This window comes from Alexandromys fortis, unplaced genomic scaffold (genome assembly GCF_014885135.2).
Source record: "Alexandromys fortis isolate MF-2015 unplaced genomic scaffold, M_Fortis_MF-2015_v1.1 scaffold_222, whole genome shotgun sequence".
Taxonomy (NCBI): Eukaryota; Metazoa; Chordata; class Mammalia; order Rodentia; family Cricetidae; genus Alexandromys; species Alexandromys fortis.
The window spans coordinates 1,136,821-1,151,224 of record NW_026068108.1 but is presented as its reverse complement, the minus strand read 5'-3'; the positions used below and the strand labels follow the sequence as shown (position 1 = coordinate 1,151,224).

The window sequence follows — 14,404 nt, the reverse complement described above, 5'->3', positions numbered from 1 at the left end:
TCACCAGCAACTTGGCTTCACCTAACCCAACCCACCATATATCAATGGTGTCCACTTTAAAAAATGCCAGTAGATACTACCCCAAGCCTGCAAAGTCTCTCCTGATCAAATGTCTTAAAATGCGAAGTACCAGGCCTTTATCACTTTTAGAAGAATTGTACTTAGAAATTAAATTGCAGAACTATGCCTGGGTTACAGGAATCCTACCGCCACAACTGGATCAAAATCGGGCCCGTTTCTGGCTTGTTTTGAAAAGGTCATTAGTGATGGTGGGATGAAAGGCAATGTTGTGATCTTAGAAATTTAGCTCGCTGGATTGCCCTAGAAGGATGAAGGAAAGGGGGTGGCGTTTCTGAGGAAACCAAGGCCTCGGAGACCCCTCGGGAATTGGCAGTTCCCTACAAATGTTGTATGTGCATGTCCCACAGGACTGTAAAAGGAAGACAAACAGCCCATTCTGGCGTGCTTTTCAGGGTCTCTCACTCCAAACAAGAAAGTCTGAGAGGCCTGGTAAAAATAAATACGGCTAACTCCCTCTGGCATAAGAATAGTTTCTGACAGCTAAGACTTAACTCACTCTAGGGGGTGACCCAGGCAGGAACTGCATGAAGTCAGTTTTTACCCATTGATAGTCCCAGTGACTCACAGCGGCCAAGAATGTTGCTGTGCTGAAGCATGCTGCAGGACTTGGGATGCTCGTTGAAAATGCAGTCTCTCTCAGTGAGTGAGACAGCCAGTCCCCCACTTCATCGCCAGTCCCAGAAAAGCAACACAAATCTTTCCTCTGGAAAGGGACCTGTCCTTTGCATCAGAGTGGAAACTGTTTATAAGTTCTTAATCTCCTGACATTAAAAGTATGGGGAACGTCTGTTCTGGATTCGTTTGGGACAAATGTATTCTTTATACCACATGTCGCTAGTTGCCATTTGGAACAAAGTATCATCTCCAAAATCACAAGGTCTTTCTCATCGTGTTTGAACAGCGAGTCTTCCTAAGCAGCGTGTTTTGAAATCCTGAGACAACCAAGAACGTAGGACGGTAAGGGCAGGCTGGGGAATGGCCTCACCCTTCACTTTTCTCTCCTTTCACTTTGGGCGAAGTGACCTGTGACAGCAAGCCCGACAGACCCACCGTCTTTCCCACGGAATCCTTATCTGATTCTACTGCCATCTTCAGTCTCCAAGAAGAATTACACAGCCAAAATTATCTAGACATTAGTTACCATGGTGATGCTAAATTCAACTAAATTGCATCTAGGCAAAAATTTCAGGGGTGGGCGGTGTGAGCACAGCATAAAGTACGGACTAAGAAAGAGTTAATATCACATTTTTCTGTTATTGTAGCTTTCACTAAGTATGCTTAATGTTAGCTTTGGTCAAAGACAGCAATTTAAAGTGAAAGCCTTGGAAAATGGAAAACAAGCAAGAATGAAATGTCAACCTATTCATTTGGAGAAAATGCCTAATATTCACTTTGCACTATACCAAATTACTTCCCTCTCAGCTAAATCCAGGCTAAGATGATTGAAAATCAGATGATGCTGGTTTATCTATCAATTTGGAGAGAAAGTGATATCTCAGGCCCTAACAAAGTTGGAGGTGTAGGCATAAAGCAACAAAACAACTTGGGAACATGAGAGGCGGCAAAACTAACTACTGGTATACATGGGGGAGAGGGATAGGCCACAGTGATAACATCGGGAATAGTTTACAAATTTATTTAGTAATCCAAACGTTTCATATTGCTGGAAGGCCCTCCAGACGGAAGCTGGAGGAAGGCAGAGGTCTTGCGGGGGTGCAACTCCTAGCACGGATTTATTTCCTCACCCCACCCCACCCCCTTCCTGGCCAGGATCAGAGAGTCAGAGATGAAGAGGCTAACAACTGCTGATTTACAGACAGTGAGGAGGAACTGAGTGTGTCTGGGCCAAATCTGGACGTCTGAACTGGGCGACAGGACCCAGACAACCTCACCTCAGGAAACGAGTAAATGAAAGGGGGAGGTCGCCTAGTTATTTAGCCCTAGAACAACATTGCCTAGAACGGGGGAGGGGCTGGAGTGCAAGAAGAAAAACTTCAGAAAAGGAATTCTGACAGTGAGAACGCTAGTTAAGACGTAGCAGGGCAGGGCCCCTGATGCCTCTTGCTTTATATCAATAAAGGTCGAGAGAATTAAGCACTCAGAAGCCTTGCATATTTTGAGACATTACAATAAAGTCTGGATTTGGGCTGGTAGGGGGCCGGGGTCAAGCCCAGGCGACTTGGTTCAGCAGGGGTGCTCCTCCCTGGTGTAGAACTAGAATGAACCCGGGCAGAGAGTTGCCACTAGGATAATTTTCTTTTTAAGCTGGGGACATTTGAGTAGCAGTAATGGGGACAGATAAGGGGCCCTCTCCGGAAGGCTAGGAATGTTGGGGCGGCTTGAGTAGGAGCCAGGGCTAGTAAAGGAGGCACTAGCGGGTGGGATCCGGGAACCGGGGGGCGAGGGCAGAGGGCGGGAAGGGGCAGGGCCTGAGTCGGGGGCGGGACCAGGCGCGGCGGTGGTGGCGGGGGCAGAGGCGCGGGGGGCGGGGCGGTCGGGCTCGGGACACCCCCTCCGGGTCCCCTGGCGGGGCGGCTTCGGCTTCGGCTTCGGCAGCACTGGAGAAGGCAGCGGCCGGGAGGGCGACTTGTAGGGCGAGTCGGCCGCGCTGGACCCGGGACATTTTCCACCCCGGGGGGGACCCTCAGCTGATTCTCTCAGCCCCGGCTTCCCGTTGGAGCCCGCGGGACCCCCGGGCCGGCAGGGAGCTCCGGCGGCGGCCGCAGCACCATGAGGCGGTGGTGGGGCGCGCTGCTGCTAGGCGCCCTGCTCTGCGCACACGGTAAGCTGCGTCGCAGCGCCCGCGCCGACCGGGCCACCGGGAAAGCTTGTCCCTGAGTCTGGCCCTGCAGGACTCGCCTCCCGGGAGCGGAACGGCGCAGGCTGGGGCCTGAGATCCCAACCTCGAGCTCACTTCAAGCAGTTACCCTGGCAGAGCACGCGGAGGAAAGCAAGCTTGAGGAGCTCCGGCAGCTCTTCAAGCACGAGAGGGGACAGTGGTGGAGGGACTCGTCCCCGCTGTGGTCTGGGCCGAGTGGCATATGATCCGAGACGCTCGCTCGGCTTCCTTCGTTGCTCTTTAAAGAGCTAGGTGTTGGTTCCCTTTCAGATTAAGGCAGGGTTTCCGTGTCCCTGGTGCGTGCGAATGAATGTGTGCAAAGAAAGGGAGGCGGGGAGGATGGTCGCTAAACCCATAAATTGTAAATAGTCCTCCTTCCAGGGTCTGTGGGATCCCGGGTGGATTGCAGAGAGGGGCCCAACAGAATCTGAGTTATTTGAGCATCCAGGATTCATGGACTTGAGGATCGGTTCCTCGGACTCCATACCAGGTTATCTCCTAGGGTCTTTGCAGCATCTCCCCTAAGTGGAGTTTTGGGTTCCCTCTCCTAGCTGCGGCCAATCAGCTTCCTGCCCCGGATCCTTCCCAAGGGAGGGGTGGGGAACAGCAATGGAAAAGAGGTTGGGGAGGAAATTAAGGGAAGAAACTACTGGAGGGCTCCGGCAGATCCGTCCTGGCCTGGGTAGAGGGCGGGGTGGGGGGCGCGTTCTTAGGGAACTTCCATAGGCAGCTTCCTGGTCCATGCAATGGGGCCTTGGCCTCGGGGGAGTTGGGCGAATGGCAGCGGCACTGCTGCTTCATCTGCTCTTTATTAATAACGTGTTCGGTGCCCGGACGCAACTGTTGTGTCTACTTAGGACTCCAGTGGAATCTGCCTCTCTGCAGCCGCTTGGGAACATAGGGTGCACCCTGTGATTTAGCAGCTGCCTCTGAGTTTGTGCCCAAAGAGCAAAGATCGATCTTGGAACTCCAACCATATTCACCCGCCGTCTTTTCCACGTGGGGGAGATCCAGTTCTTTCGATTCTCTCGGCTGCTGGACGAGGGGGTGGGGTTCAGTAAGAGCGGTCTGCAGACCCTGGCGGTGCTCGGGTTCTTTCTTTCACTTGGAGGAGCTCGTGTGGAAAGTGCAGATTTCGGAACTTGCCTGGTAGGGTGTGGAGCTGTCTGGGCACTTGTTTTAAAGGTTGTTTTAGCTCCCGAATCCAAAACAGAGTTTTGGTGTCTGTTATTTAAACTACGCGTGGGTTTTCAATGGCTTTTTTCCATGTGGTGTCTAGCGCCGACGGAGTCTTTTCTCTGAGGAGTGGTAGCCTGGCCGACCCACGTTCCTCTTCACGGCTCGCTCTCCCCCTCCCGGACTCTCTCCTCGAAGGTTATTTGTAGCCTCTTCGGCGTGTTGGGACAGCAGCCCTACTGGGGTAGGAATGTAACTGTTCTTCCCACCACATGGGCCCCTTAAAGGGACAGCTATGCTTTTGGGGGGTTTCCCCCTTTGGGCTGCAAGGGAAGGGGATGGAACTTTCCTCCCGGCCCCCTGGAGGAAGTTTTGAAAAAGATCAAGGGGAAATAGCTAGGCACTAGGAAAAGGGGGGTAGCGTGGGGGCTAAAACGGATACCAACAAAGCCAAAGAGGAGATTGTCGCCTTCTGCCCCAGGGAAGGGGGAGCTGGGAGGTTCCGGACTGAGTCTGGCCAAGAGGAATCCACTGCTGTCACAGCTGCGAACTTTACATCTGCCTGGAGGATGGGGGGTGAGAACGGGGCAGAGAATTGGAGACTCTTAAGCTTTACAGAAAAAGCATTAGAGGGTTCTTGGTGGCTTGTTTAGGTTCATTTTTAAATGAAAAAGTTTAATAGAAACTTCTAAGTTGGAGACTTCCTGTGCACACGGAGTAGGCAGAGGTAGAAAAAAAATGGCACTTTTCAGGGCCTAACACTGAGCAGGACTTGGAGACCCATAGAAAACAGATTCGGAATTCTGCAACCGTCACCCCACCCCCACCCCTAAATCCCACTAGGATCCCTAGCAATAAGTCCAGGCCCGCTAAAGAGGTGCTTCTGAAAAGCTTTGCTTACGTAGACAACCTCAGCTAGAAGTGAATTCAACACCAGACCGAAATGCTTATTTATATTCTAATAGTCCTTGGGGGTGGGGGGTTTCTAGAGCCTCTCTGTTTGGTATTGGCATAGATCACGATCCACAATCCATTCTTCAAAATTTAGAAGGATGTGGCTGGAGAGATGGCTCAGTGGTTAAGAGCACTGGCCGTTCTTCTGGAGGAGCTGGGTTTCATCCCCACCACCTACTTGGCAGCTCACAACTGTTCTGTAACTTCAGTTCCAGGGAATCTGACACCCTCTTCTGGCCTCTTTGAGTACTTCACACATGTGGTGCACAGACATATATGCAAGGCAAAACCCTACTCACACACATAAAAATAAAAAGGAGGAAAACTTAGGCATGGTGGCTTATCTCTAATGCTAGCAACTGGGAGACCGAGGCAAGAGGATTGAAGCAAGGGTGAGGCCAGTCTGGGCTACATAGTTTGAGGTCATCCCAGACTAAGGAACAAGACCCTTTTCTCATAGTACAAAAAGCCTACACGTGGTAGGTAGATGCAAGAGAATTAGCAGTTCAAGGTCATCCTCAGCCACCTTCTTGAGACTCTGTCTCAAAAACTAAAGCTAACAACAGCAAATGCTCTTGTTTTTTTTTTGTTTGTTTGTTTTTGTTTTTGTTTTTTTTGTTTTTTGTTTTCTCGAGACAGGGTTTCTCTGTGGTTTTGGAGCCTGTCCTGGAACTAGCTCTGTAGACCAGGCTGGTCTCGAACTCACAGAGCTCCGCCTGCCTCTGCCTCCCGAGTGCTGGGATTAAAGGCGTGCGCCACCATCGCCCAGCATGCTCTTGTTTTTAAATTTTAAGATTTTTGGAAGGAAACTAAAATGGCTAGTAATAGCCACGGGTATTTTTATACTGTGAATTATGACTGGAGTGTGCAAACCACCTTGGAAGTCTTTTCTTGGTAAGTGAGCCCTGGCAGTTCTGCCCAGGAATGCTTAGGTAGATTTCAAAAAAAGTTTCTGAGGATGAGTTCTGAATAATCTAGCTCGAGACTGTCTTGTTTCCATGTGGTTGTTGTCATGACCATGGTTGTCATGGCACTTGAGTGACCTTGCCCTTGATCTCTTAGACTTGTGCAAGATGCTTGGCTTGTCACTGATTCTGGATTTCCTCTTCTGTCCCCTGTTGAATATCAGATGGCATCTTTGCAACTGGCACCTGGTATTAAGAACAACAGGTGCAAGGGAGCTAAGTCAGGCCGTGTCTGACAGAAGCACGCTGTGCACGCACATCCTCTGGACCAGCAGAGAACACAGGAGGTCACAGAGGACAGGATGCTCTGCCGCTCTTTACATAAGCTCTCTACAGACTAACTGCTAGTCTTGGCCCCTAGGGTGAAAGATGATGGGATGCTGCTGCTTTTTAAAGAGATAACCAATATGGGGCCGGGGGTGATCTTGAATGAGAACAGAATAATTTCAGAGACTAAAAATGTATCTTGTCTTATTACTGGACATACCTCAAATTTATAGGCAAGTTCTGTGTCTTTGGTCAGCTGGGTCTGTTAGCCTGTTGCTAGCCACCATCTCTACATCCTTTGTATAGTGTAGCCATGTTTTGTCACAGATGCCTGGACATGGGACATGTGAGTTCCAGGCTGTATCCTGGTGGCCATCTTCTCTCCAACAGTGAGTGTCTTTCTCTCCTTAGCCTGATGAGAGTCAGTATCCCGAGAAAGACTCGGTGCTGAGGTTTAGTTGGTGGAATCTGAGTGTGGCTCTAAAAATAGCACTGACGACTACCTACACTTGTTGCCCTCCTGAAGCCCAGAGCTCGTGTGGTCAGGCTCACTCTCAGTGCACTCAGGAGCTGGGCAGTTGAGCATTCCACATAGGTATCTGGTCATCCATTCAGTGAACTTGCGCGTCCGAGTCTGATCGCAACATACCTCACTCAGCATTTGAGAAAGCTCAGGCAGGCAGGTTTGACACCTGGCTTTGATACTTTTTGGTGAATCTATGCAAAAACACTGGCTCTTCTTGAACTTTGGGGCTCTTATCTGCAAATAAAGTTAGAGTGGGAGACAGTAGTAGTAATATCTTTTCACCCGTGAAAATTTCATGCTGTAAAAATTAAGAGATGATAGAATGTTCCAATTATCCAGCCCGGAGCCTGACAACTGCTATGCAGCTATAGGCCTAGATAAATGTCAACTGTTTGTTAGTAAGATTACTTACATGGATCAGAGATGGCTCTGGGATTTAGACTGTGGGAGCCAGATAAGTTACATTGCAGTGTCTCATATGATAAAGGAGACTTGGTCCTTCATTCATTTCGGTTGGTTTCCCCCAACCGCCCTCTTCTTTTTTTCTCTATGAAATGACTTGTTCTTTCATTTTCCTTCTTGAAAATCTAGTGAAACCAAAGCATCATTCCCTCCTTCCTCACTTCCAGAAAAGAGCTTTATTACCGGGTTCCTGCTCTTGAGAGAGAGGAACTCCTTCGGGAACATCCCAATTGAGGGGTCAGAAGTAAGCCTTACAACTTCTCACCCTAAGATTGCTGTGACCCAGGGTGAGAGGGGTTGCCAGAGATCTCTTGTAGTTGGTACAGTTTGGAATTCCAACCTGTCCCTCGCACTGGCCTGTGGGAGGAGTCAGGCCCCAGTTTGGGGGCTGGGCTGTTGGGAGCATGCTTTCTTCCCGGCCAGTCTTCAATCAGGAGTCCTGGCAGTGTGTGAGAAACTGATGTGTGTCTACAGCCCCAGACTCACCCCCAACCCTCAGCTTCTCCACCACAAAGTTTGATCCCTGTTGTCTCTTTGTTTCTTCCTTTTAAGTTGGTGCTGGGGTTGTGATGTTTCTGGGACTGCAGAAAGTTGTAACCCAGAGCAGCCGGCAAGAAAAGCTGATTCTTTTAGCTTCCTGGACTTGTAGTTTCTGTTGTGCCTTTCATTTAGCAAGAAGCAAATATCCCAGGTGCCCTTGGGCACCACCTCTTCTGCCCATCCGTGCAGACTTCATTCTTTCAGTGCACTTAGGCACCCATTTGGGTCCTGCGATTGAGCTGATGGTCTCTCAACTATTTCTGACACCTGCTCCCCACCATTCAGGTGAGATTGAGGAGGGAGGGGTGCTTCCTGAGCCCCAGCTGGAGAAAGCCTGGCTAGGACTCACAGCAAGCCCTGACTTGGCTTATGGAAGCTTCCCCTCACCTCTGTGCAGAGCTAAGGATCAGAGCTTCTAGCCAAGCTGGAAACAAAAGACTGGGGCAAACCTCCCGTCTGGCTGATAGGCAGCCGCACAAAGGTGCTGCTACATAATTTATCACCGGAGATTTTCTGCAGACAGGGAGCTCCAGGCTCAAGGCAGTGCCTTTTGGGGGACTGGGAGGTATCATCTCCCAATTTTTGGGTGTAAGGCCAGGCAGGTATAAAATAAGGTATTAAGAGAGACACCTACCTGATTAGCACGTGGGGTAAAGCACCTTCTGAGGTTGTCAGTGTCTCGGGGATCACCGCTCAGTGCCTCCACTTCCTGTCAGACCTGCAGAGGGCAGGGCCTGGGGTGGGGGAGCGGGGGTTGGGGGTGATGTATGTTCCCTTCTCATGGCTCCAGCCTTTGGAACGCAGCTGCTACCATCTTGTGGACATGGGTGAAGATAAGAGTTGGTTTGACTGCAGCATTTTTGAAACAAACGGAGATGCCGGGCTTAGCCAAAATAGGGAGGGAAGAGGCTTTCTTCATTCTGTTTTCCCACTCCAGGTAGTTTAAGCAAGAAGTTTCCCTTGAGGTTCAGAGAAACAGAAAAGTGAAAGACTTTAAATCTGTGGTTCTCAGTCTTCCTAAAGCTGCAACTCTTTAATACAGTTCCTCAACCCCAACCATAGAATTATTTTAGTTGCTAATTCATAACTGTAACTTTGCTACTGTTATGAACTGTAATGCAAATATCTGGTACTTCCAATGGTCTTAGACAACCCCAGTGAAAGGGTTGTTTGAGTTCCCCACGAAGCTGAGACCCCCAAGTTGAGAACCACTGTTTTCAATGGTTCTTTTCAAAAGGGAGCTTCTACTTTTCTCTCCTGACTATTTTTGTGCTACAAACTGGGTCACGTGGTCTAAGAAATACAAATGTACTCTATGTGGTTCGTTTTGAGCTTTGTGCCGCGTTGCTGATGTTCTTAGGAGGGAGGTGTTGCTACGAACTAGTAGGGTTTTTGTAATCCGATAATAGGTTTCTGAAAAGTTTCGGCACCCCAATAAGCCTCTCCACTGACACAGTATCCAAATCAGATCAAATCAAACCGATTTAGAAAAGGTTCAGGTTTAATGGATACAACACTCTTGGTTAGTTTTCCAGCTGCCCAGAGAGGAGATGGGAAAGGAAGACTAGAAGATCGCCTGTCTCTGAGGGGGGGGGGGCAGTTTAAATACCCTGCGGGAATGGTTTGGAGAGAGATGGGGGAGGGAGCTTAGGGTGGAACTTCCAGCAGAACATCCCAGACTCTTTGAGTATATGGATGCCAGGGGTAAGGCAGATCAAGTCCAATTGAAAAAGCAAAAGAATAGATAGATAGATAGATAGATAGATAGATAGATAGATAGATAGATAGATAGATAGATAGATTTGAGCAAAGCAACTTGCGGGTGTGCCCCGCCAGCCCCAGAGCCTGGGAAGGGGTAGGCACGTGGCTGAAGTAAAGCAGGGAGTTTATGCAGCTTGTAGTGAGGGGTGGGATGCGCCATCCACAGCTGGGTTTGTGCGCAAGTATGATCAAAAGTTGACCGCTTTCGTCTGCCTCTTGGGCTACTGGCGACTTCAGGGGAGGAGCTGCTGCAGTCACCAAGAATGTAGAACTGGGCTTTTTGGTGCCTTTGTTGGAGATTCTCTGAGAGGGCCGGGATTGGAGAGAGAGGAGTGGGGCTTTCTGAATCAAGCTGGAGTGAGCTGGAGGTTCCAGCCGAACACCAACATATTTTATAGATGGGAAACTGAGGCTTAGAACGGTTTGCTGTCATTGAGTAACTGCATCAGGATTTGAGCTAATTTGAAAATTAGCTTGATGTGTATTGATTGGTCTGTGGACCACATGATTACAGGTGTCTGAGGAGGCCAGAAGTAGGTATCAGATTCCCTAAAACTGAAGTACTAGTTTGTTAACCACCATGCGGGAGCTGAGAAGGCAGCACTGGTCCTCTGGAAGAACAGCCAGTGCTCTTAAACACCGCACCACTCCAGTCCCCAGAACAGAGTATTTTACATCTCAGTTGTCCTGCAAGATCCAGGTTGGAAAATTTACACCTCTTTCAATTTTTTATTTTTTTTCCGTTTATTTATTTATTAAAGATTTCTGTCTCTTCCCCGCCACAGCCTCCCATTTCCCTCCCCCTCCCCCAGTTACGTTCCCCTCCCTCGTCAGCCCAAAGAGCTATCAGGGTTCCCTCCCCTGTGGGAAGTCCCAGGACCACCCACCTCCATCCAGGTCTAGTAAGGTGAGCATCCAAACTGCCTAGGCTCCCACAAAGCCAATATGTGCAGTAGGATCAAAAACCCATTGACATTGTTCTTGAGTTCTCAGTAGTCCTCATTGTCTGCTATGTTCAGCGAGTCCGGTTTTATCCCAGGCTTTTTCAGACCCAGGCTAGCTGGCCTTGGTGAGTTCCCGATAGAACATCCCCATTGACTCAGTGTGTGGGTGCACCTCTCGCGGTCCTGAGTTCCTTGCTTGTGCTCTCTCTCCTTCTGCTCCTGATTTGGACCTTGAGATTTCTGTCCAGTGCTCCAATGTGGGCTCTTTGAATTTTTTTAAAAAAAAAAACGCTGTGTGTGTGTGTGTGTGTGTGTACACTAGAGCATTGTGTGTGTGTACAGCAGAGCAGTGTGTGTGTGTACACCAGAGCATTGTGTGTGTGTACACCAGAGCATTATGTGTGTGTACACCAGAGCATTGTGTGTGTATACACCAGAGCATTTTATGTGTGTATACCAGAGCATTATGTGTGTGTGTGCACTAGAGCATTGTGTGTATGTGTGTACACCTGAGCATTGTGTGTGTGTACACCAGAGCATTGTGTGTGGAAGCTAGAAGACAACTTGAAGTTAGCGCTCTCCTCCACAATGTGTATCCTTGGGATTAAACTCACTCTGTCCTCTTAGCCCTTAAAATGCATAACCCCATACCAGGCTTTTCTGTGAGTGCTGGGGCCAGACTAGTGCTTGACCACTGAGTCATCCCCTCATCCTCCCTTATGTTTAATTTTAGGCAGCAGGATCTCTCTATATTGTCCAGCCTTGCCCCAGCACTCTGGACTCATGGGATCTTGCTGCCTCTGCTTCCTGAGTAGCTGTGGTTACAAGTGCATGCCACTGCATCTGGCTTGTTTTGATTATTTATTTGTGCGGGGATTAAACCCAGAGCCTTGAGTGTACTAGGTGTTCACTCTACCACTGACCAGTATCCCTCAGTTTACAGATGTGTCAGGTCACACCAGAGTGTGGTGGTGTACTCCTATAACCCTAGCATTTGGAAGACTGAGGCAGGGGATCATGAGTTCAAGACCCTATCTTAAAGACAAAAATTAAAAGGTGCATAGTATGTAGAAGGCGTTATGCCAAGTACCTCTCAGAAATTAAGTATTTTTTTTAAAACATGTGTTTGTGGTAGGAGTTCTTTTGTTGTTTTTCCTGATGGAAACCTAAGATATAAATAGATGAACTGCTCAGGAACCAGAAGGAACAGGATTTGTACTCTGGGAAGTATTGTTTCCATGATCTTAACATTGTATACTTCTGCTTCATAACTTTGGGTGCTGATTATTAAAAATGTATTTTCTGGGGCTGGAGACATGACTCAGAGATTAAGAGCATTAACTGTTTTTGCGGAAGACCTAGGTTCGATTCCCAGTACCCATATGGCAGCTCACAACTGTTAGTAACTCTAGTTCTAGAAGAGTCAGTGCCCTCTTCTGTCCTCCTCAGAGTTCAAGCATGAGCGCACGCACACACACACACACACACACACACACACATATACATGTGCGTGCACACTAAATAAATTTAAAAAATGGATTTATTTATTTATTTTCATTTCATGTGTATTGGTTTTTTTTTTGTCTTTATGAATGTCTGTGTGGGGGTGTTAGAGTCCATGGAGATGGAGTTATAGACAGTTGTGAGCTGCCATGTGGGTGCTGGGAATTGAACCAGGTCCTTTGGAAGAGCAACCAGTGCTCTTAACTGCTGAGCCTTCTTTCCAGCCCCAATAAATAAATATTTTAAAAAAAGAATTTATTTTCTACTTTTTAAAGTAGAAAAAAAGGAGAGAGAGAAAGAGAGGGAAGAAGGAAAGAAGGAAGGAAAAAAGGAAGGAAGATGCCTGAACTTTCTGAAACCCGTGATCATGTATCTCGTGTGTCCCTTTTGAGAGGGTCATGAAGGAATTGGCCAAGTAAGGCTGTCTGTAAGACAGAAATGAGTCAGATGCACAGTCTGAGAATACAGTGAGGGAGAGAGCTTCACCTCACTAGAACCAGGAAGCTGCCTGAGGAAAGAGAAACATCAACTTGTCCTGAGTACTGGTTAGATAGAGGATTGGCTCCTGCTTTGACTCTGGCGTGACAAGACTCAAGCCTGCATAGCTCATTCGTTTAACAAACTTGTAGTGCTCATCCAATGCATCCAGCACTGAACATGCACTGTGAATATGATTAGAGCTGTCTGGCACACAATTTCAACAACCCAGAGACTTAGGTCTAGTAAGTGAGCAACACAAAGGGACACACGGGGACTTCCAGCTCAGCCTGGGTCAAATATGTCCAGGTAGGGCAGCATTAGAAAAGCTTACTTCTGGACCCACCTACCGCCTACTGCTTAGCCCTGTGATGATGATGATGATGATGATGATGATGATGATGATGATGACCGCTACCACTACTGATGTTTGCCAGGCAAACTGTACTCTCCTAACGCTGGTCTGTAGAGTTCTCTCCAGACTCTGGGTAGATGGGGCTTATTGGTTCCATTTCCATGCGGTTCCTTATTGCCCTGCCTTTCAGCGTTTTCTGTTTTGTTTGCAACAAGAATGTCCCCTGAAGTGTGCCGCCTCAGGAGCTGAAATCAGTCAAGTTGCCCCTCAGTCTGGATGTAGTTATAGACTTTCAAATAACTTATTCTTGTTAAATAAGGTTTGTAGCCTCATCTTCCTGCCAGTGAACAGGAAAAGGCTTTGACATCGCACAGAAAGAGTAGCCTAAGAGGTGTAACACTTAGGTGTGGACTCACGAAGCCCTGGGCTCATCCCTGTCCCTCCAAAGAAAAGGAGGCATGAGGAGCTGGGGATGCAGTTCAGCTGGTAGACTGCTCGCGAGCATGTGCAAAGCATGTTCAATCCTCAGTACCTCATACACTACACATAGTCATCCCACACCTGTAATCCCAGAATTTGGGAAGCAGAGGCAGGAGAGAACCATTTCCAAACTTCTTGGTGTTGAAATACGAAGCGGCGGGGCTGCGTCCCCAACACCCCGGCCTCTTGGCTAGCTTATGCCCTAAATAACAACACACAAACTGTATTCATTTATGAACTGCTTGGCCCATGAACTCTAACCCTTACAGGCTAATTCTTGCACCTGGACTAGCCCATTTCTAATGATGTGTGTAAGCACCCCAAGGTGCGCTTACTGGGAAGAGTCTAGCCTCCATCCATCCTGTTGTCTCTGCTCCAGAGAGCAGAGTTGTCGAGTCTCTCCAGGAGAGCTGAGCATGGCGTCTCTGCTCCCGAGCTGTCGGCTCTCTCTGGGAGCAGAGCAGAGTCTGACCTCACTTCCTCTTCTGCCCAGCATCCTATTCTGTCTATTCCACCCACCTATGTTCTAAGCTATGAGGCCATGCAGTTGGTTTATTATAATTAACCAATTACCTTCCTCCATCATCTTGGTATAGAATTGCTTTCACCCCTAGTTTATGGATGAGCAAACAGACTTTTGATTAACTAACTTCTCAAAAATGTGGAATCTCTGCTGTCTACGATGTTACAGAGGTCTGACTGGACGGTGTGTGGTTGCCTTTCCCCTTCCAAAGAAAGCACTGGGAAATGGCTAAGATAGCTAGGTTGAGAGGGCTGAGATGTAAATGGGGAGATTTTGGTTAACCTCACAAAAAGATTCTCTGAAGCCAGATGTGGAGACTCATTCCTTTAATACCAGTGTCTGTGAGGCAGAGGCAGGCTGATCTCTGAGTCTGAGGCCAGTCTGGTCTACACAAAAAGTTCCAAGTCAATCAGAGCTACATAGTAAGATACTGTCAAAGAAGAAGAGGAAGAAGAAAAAGAGGAAGAGGAAGAAGAAGAAGAAGAAGAAGAAGAAGAAGAAGAAGAAGAAGAAGAAGAAGAAGAAGAAGAAGAAGAAGAAGAAGAAGAAGA

At 48.2% G+C, this 14,404-nt stretch overlaps 1 protein-coding gene across 3 annotated transcripts in view; it reads left to right on the top strand.

The window, feature by feature from the left end:
* The first annotated feature begins 2,575 nt into the window (after positions 1–2,575).
* Lrp4 (LDL receptor related protein 4) overlaps positions 2,576–14,404 on the top strand; it is a 64,169-nt gene continuing 52,340 nt past the window's right edge. For 2 of the 3 annotated variants that reach the window (XR_007589015.1, XM_050124242.1), the window contains exon 1: positions 2,578–2,863. Coding sequence is in view for 2 of the 3 variants with exons in the window: in XM_050124242.1 (XP_049980199.1) it covers positions 2,812–2,863 (52 nt within the window). In the remaining variant the exon portion in view is untranslated. Of the gene's footprint in view, positions 2,864–14,404 lie in introns of all 3 variants that reach the window. The other variant, XM_050124241.1, reaches the window with a different exon arrangement.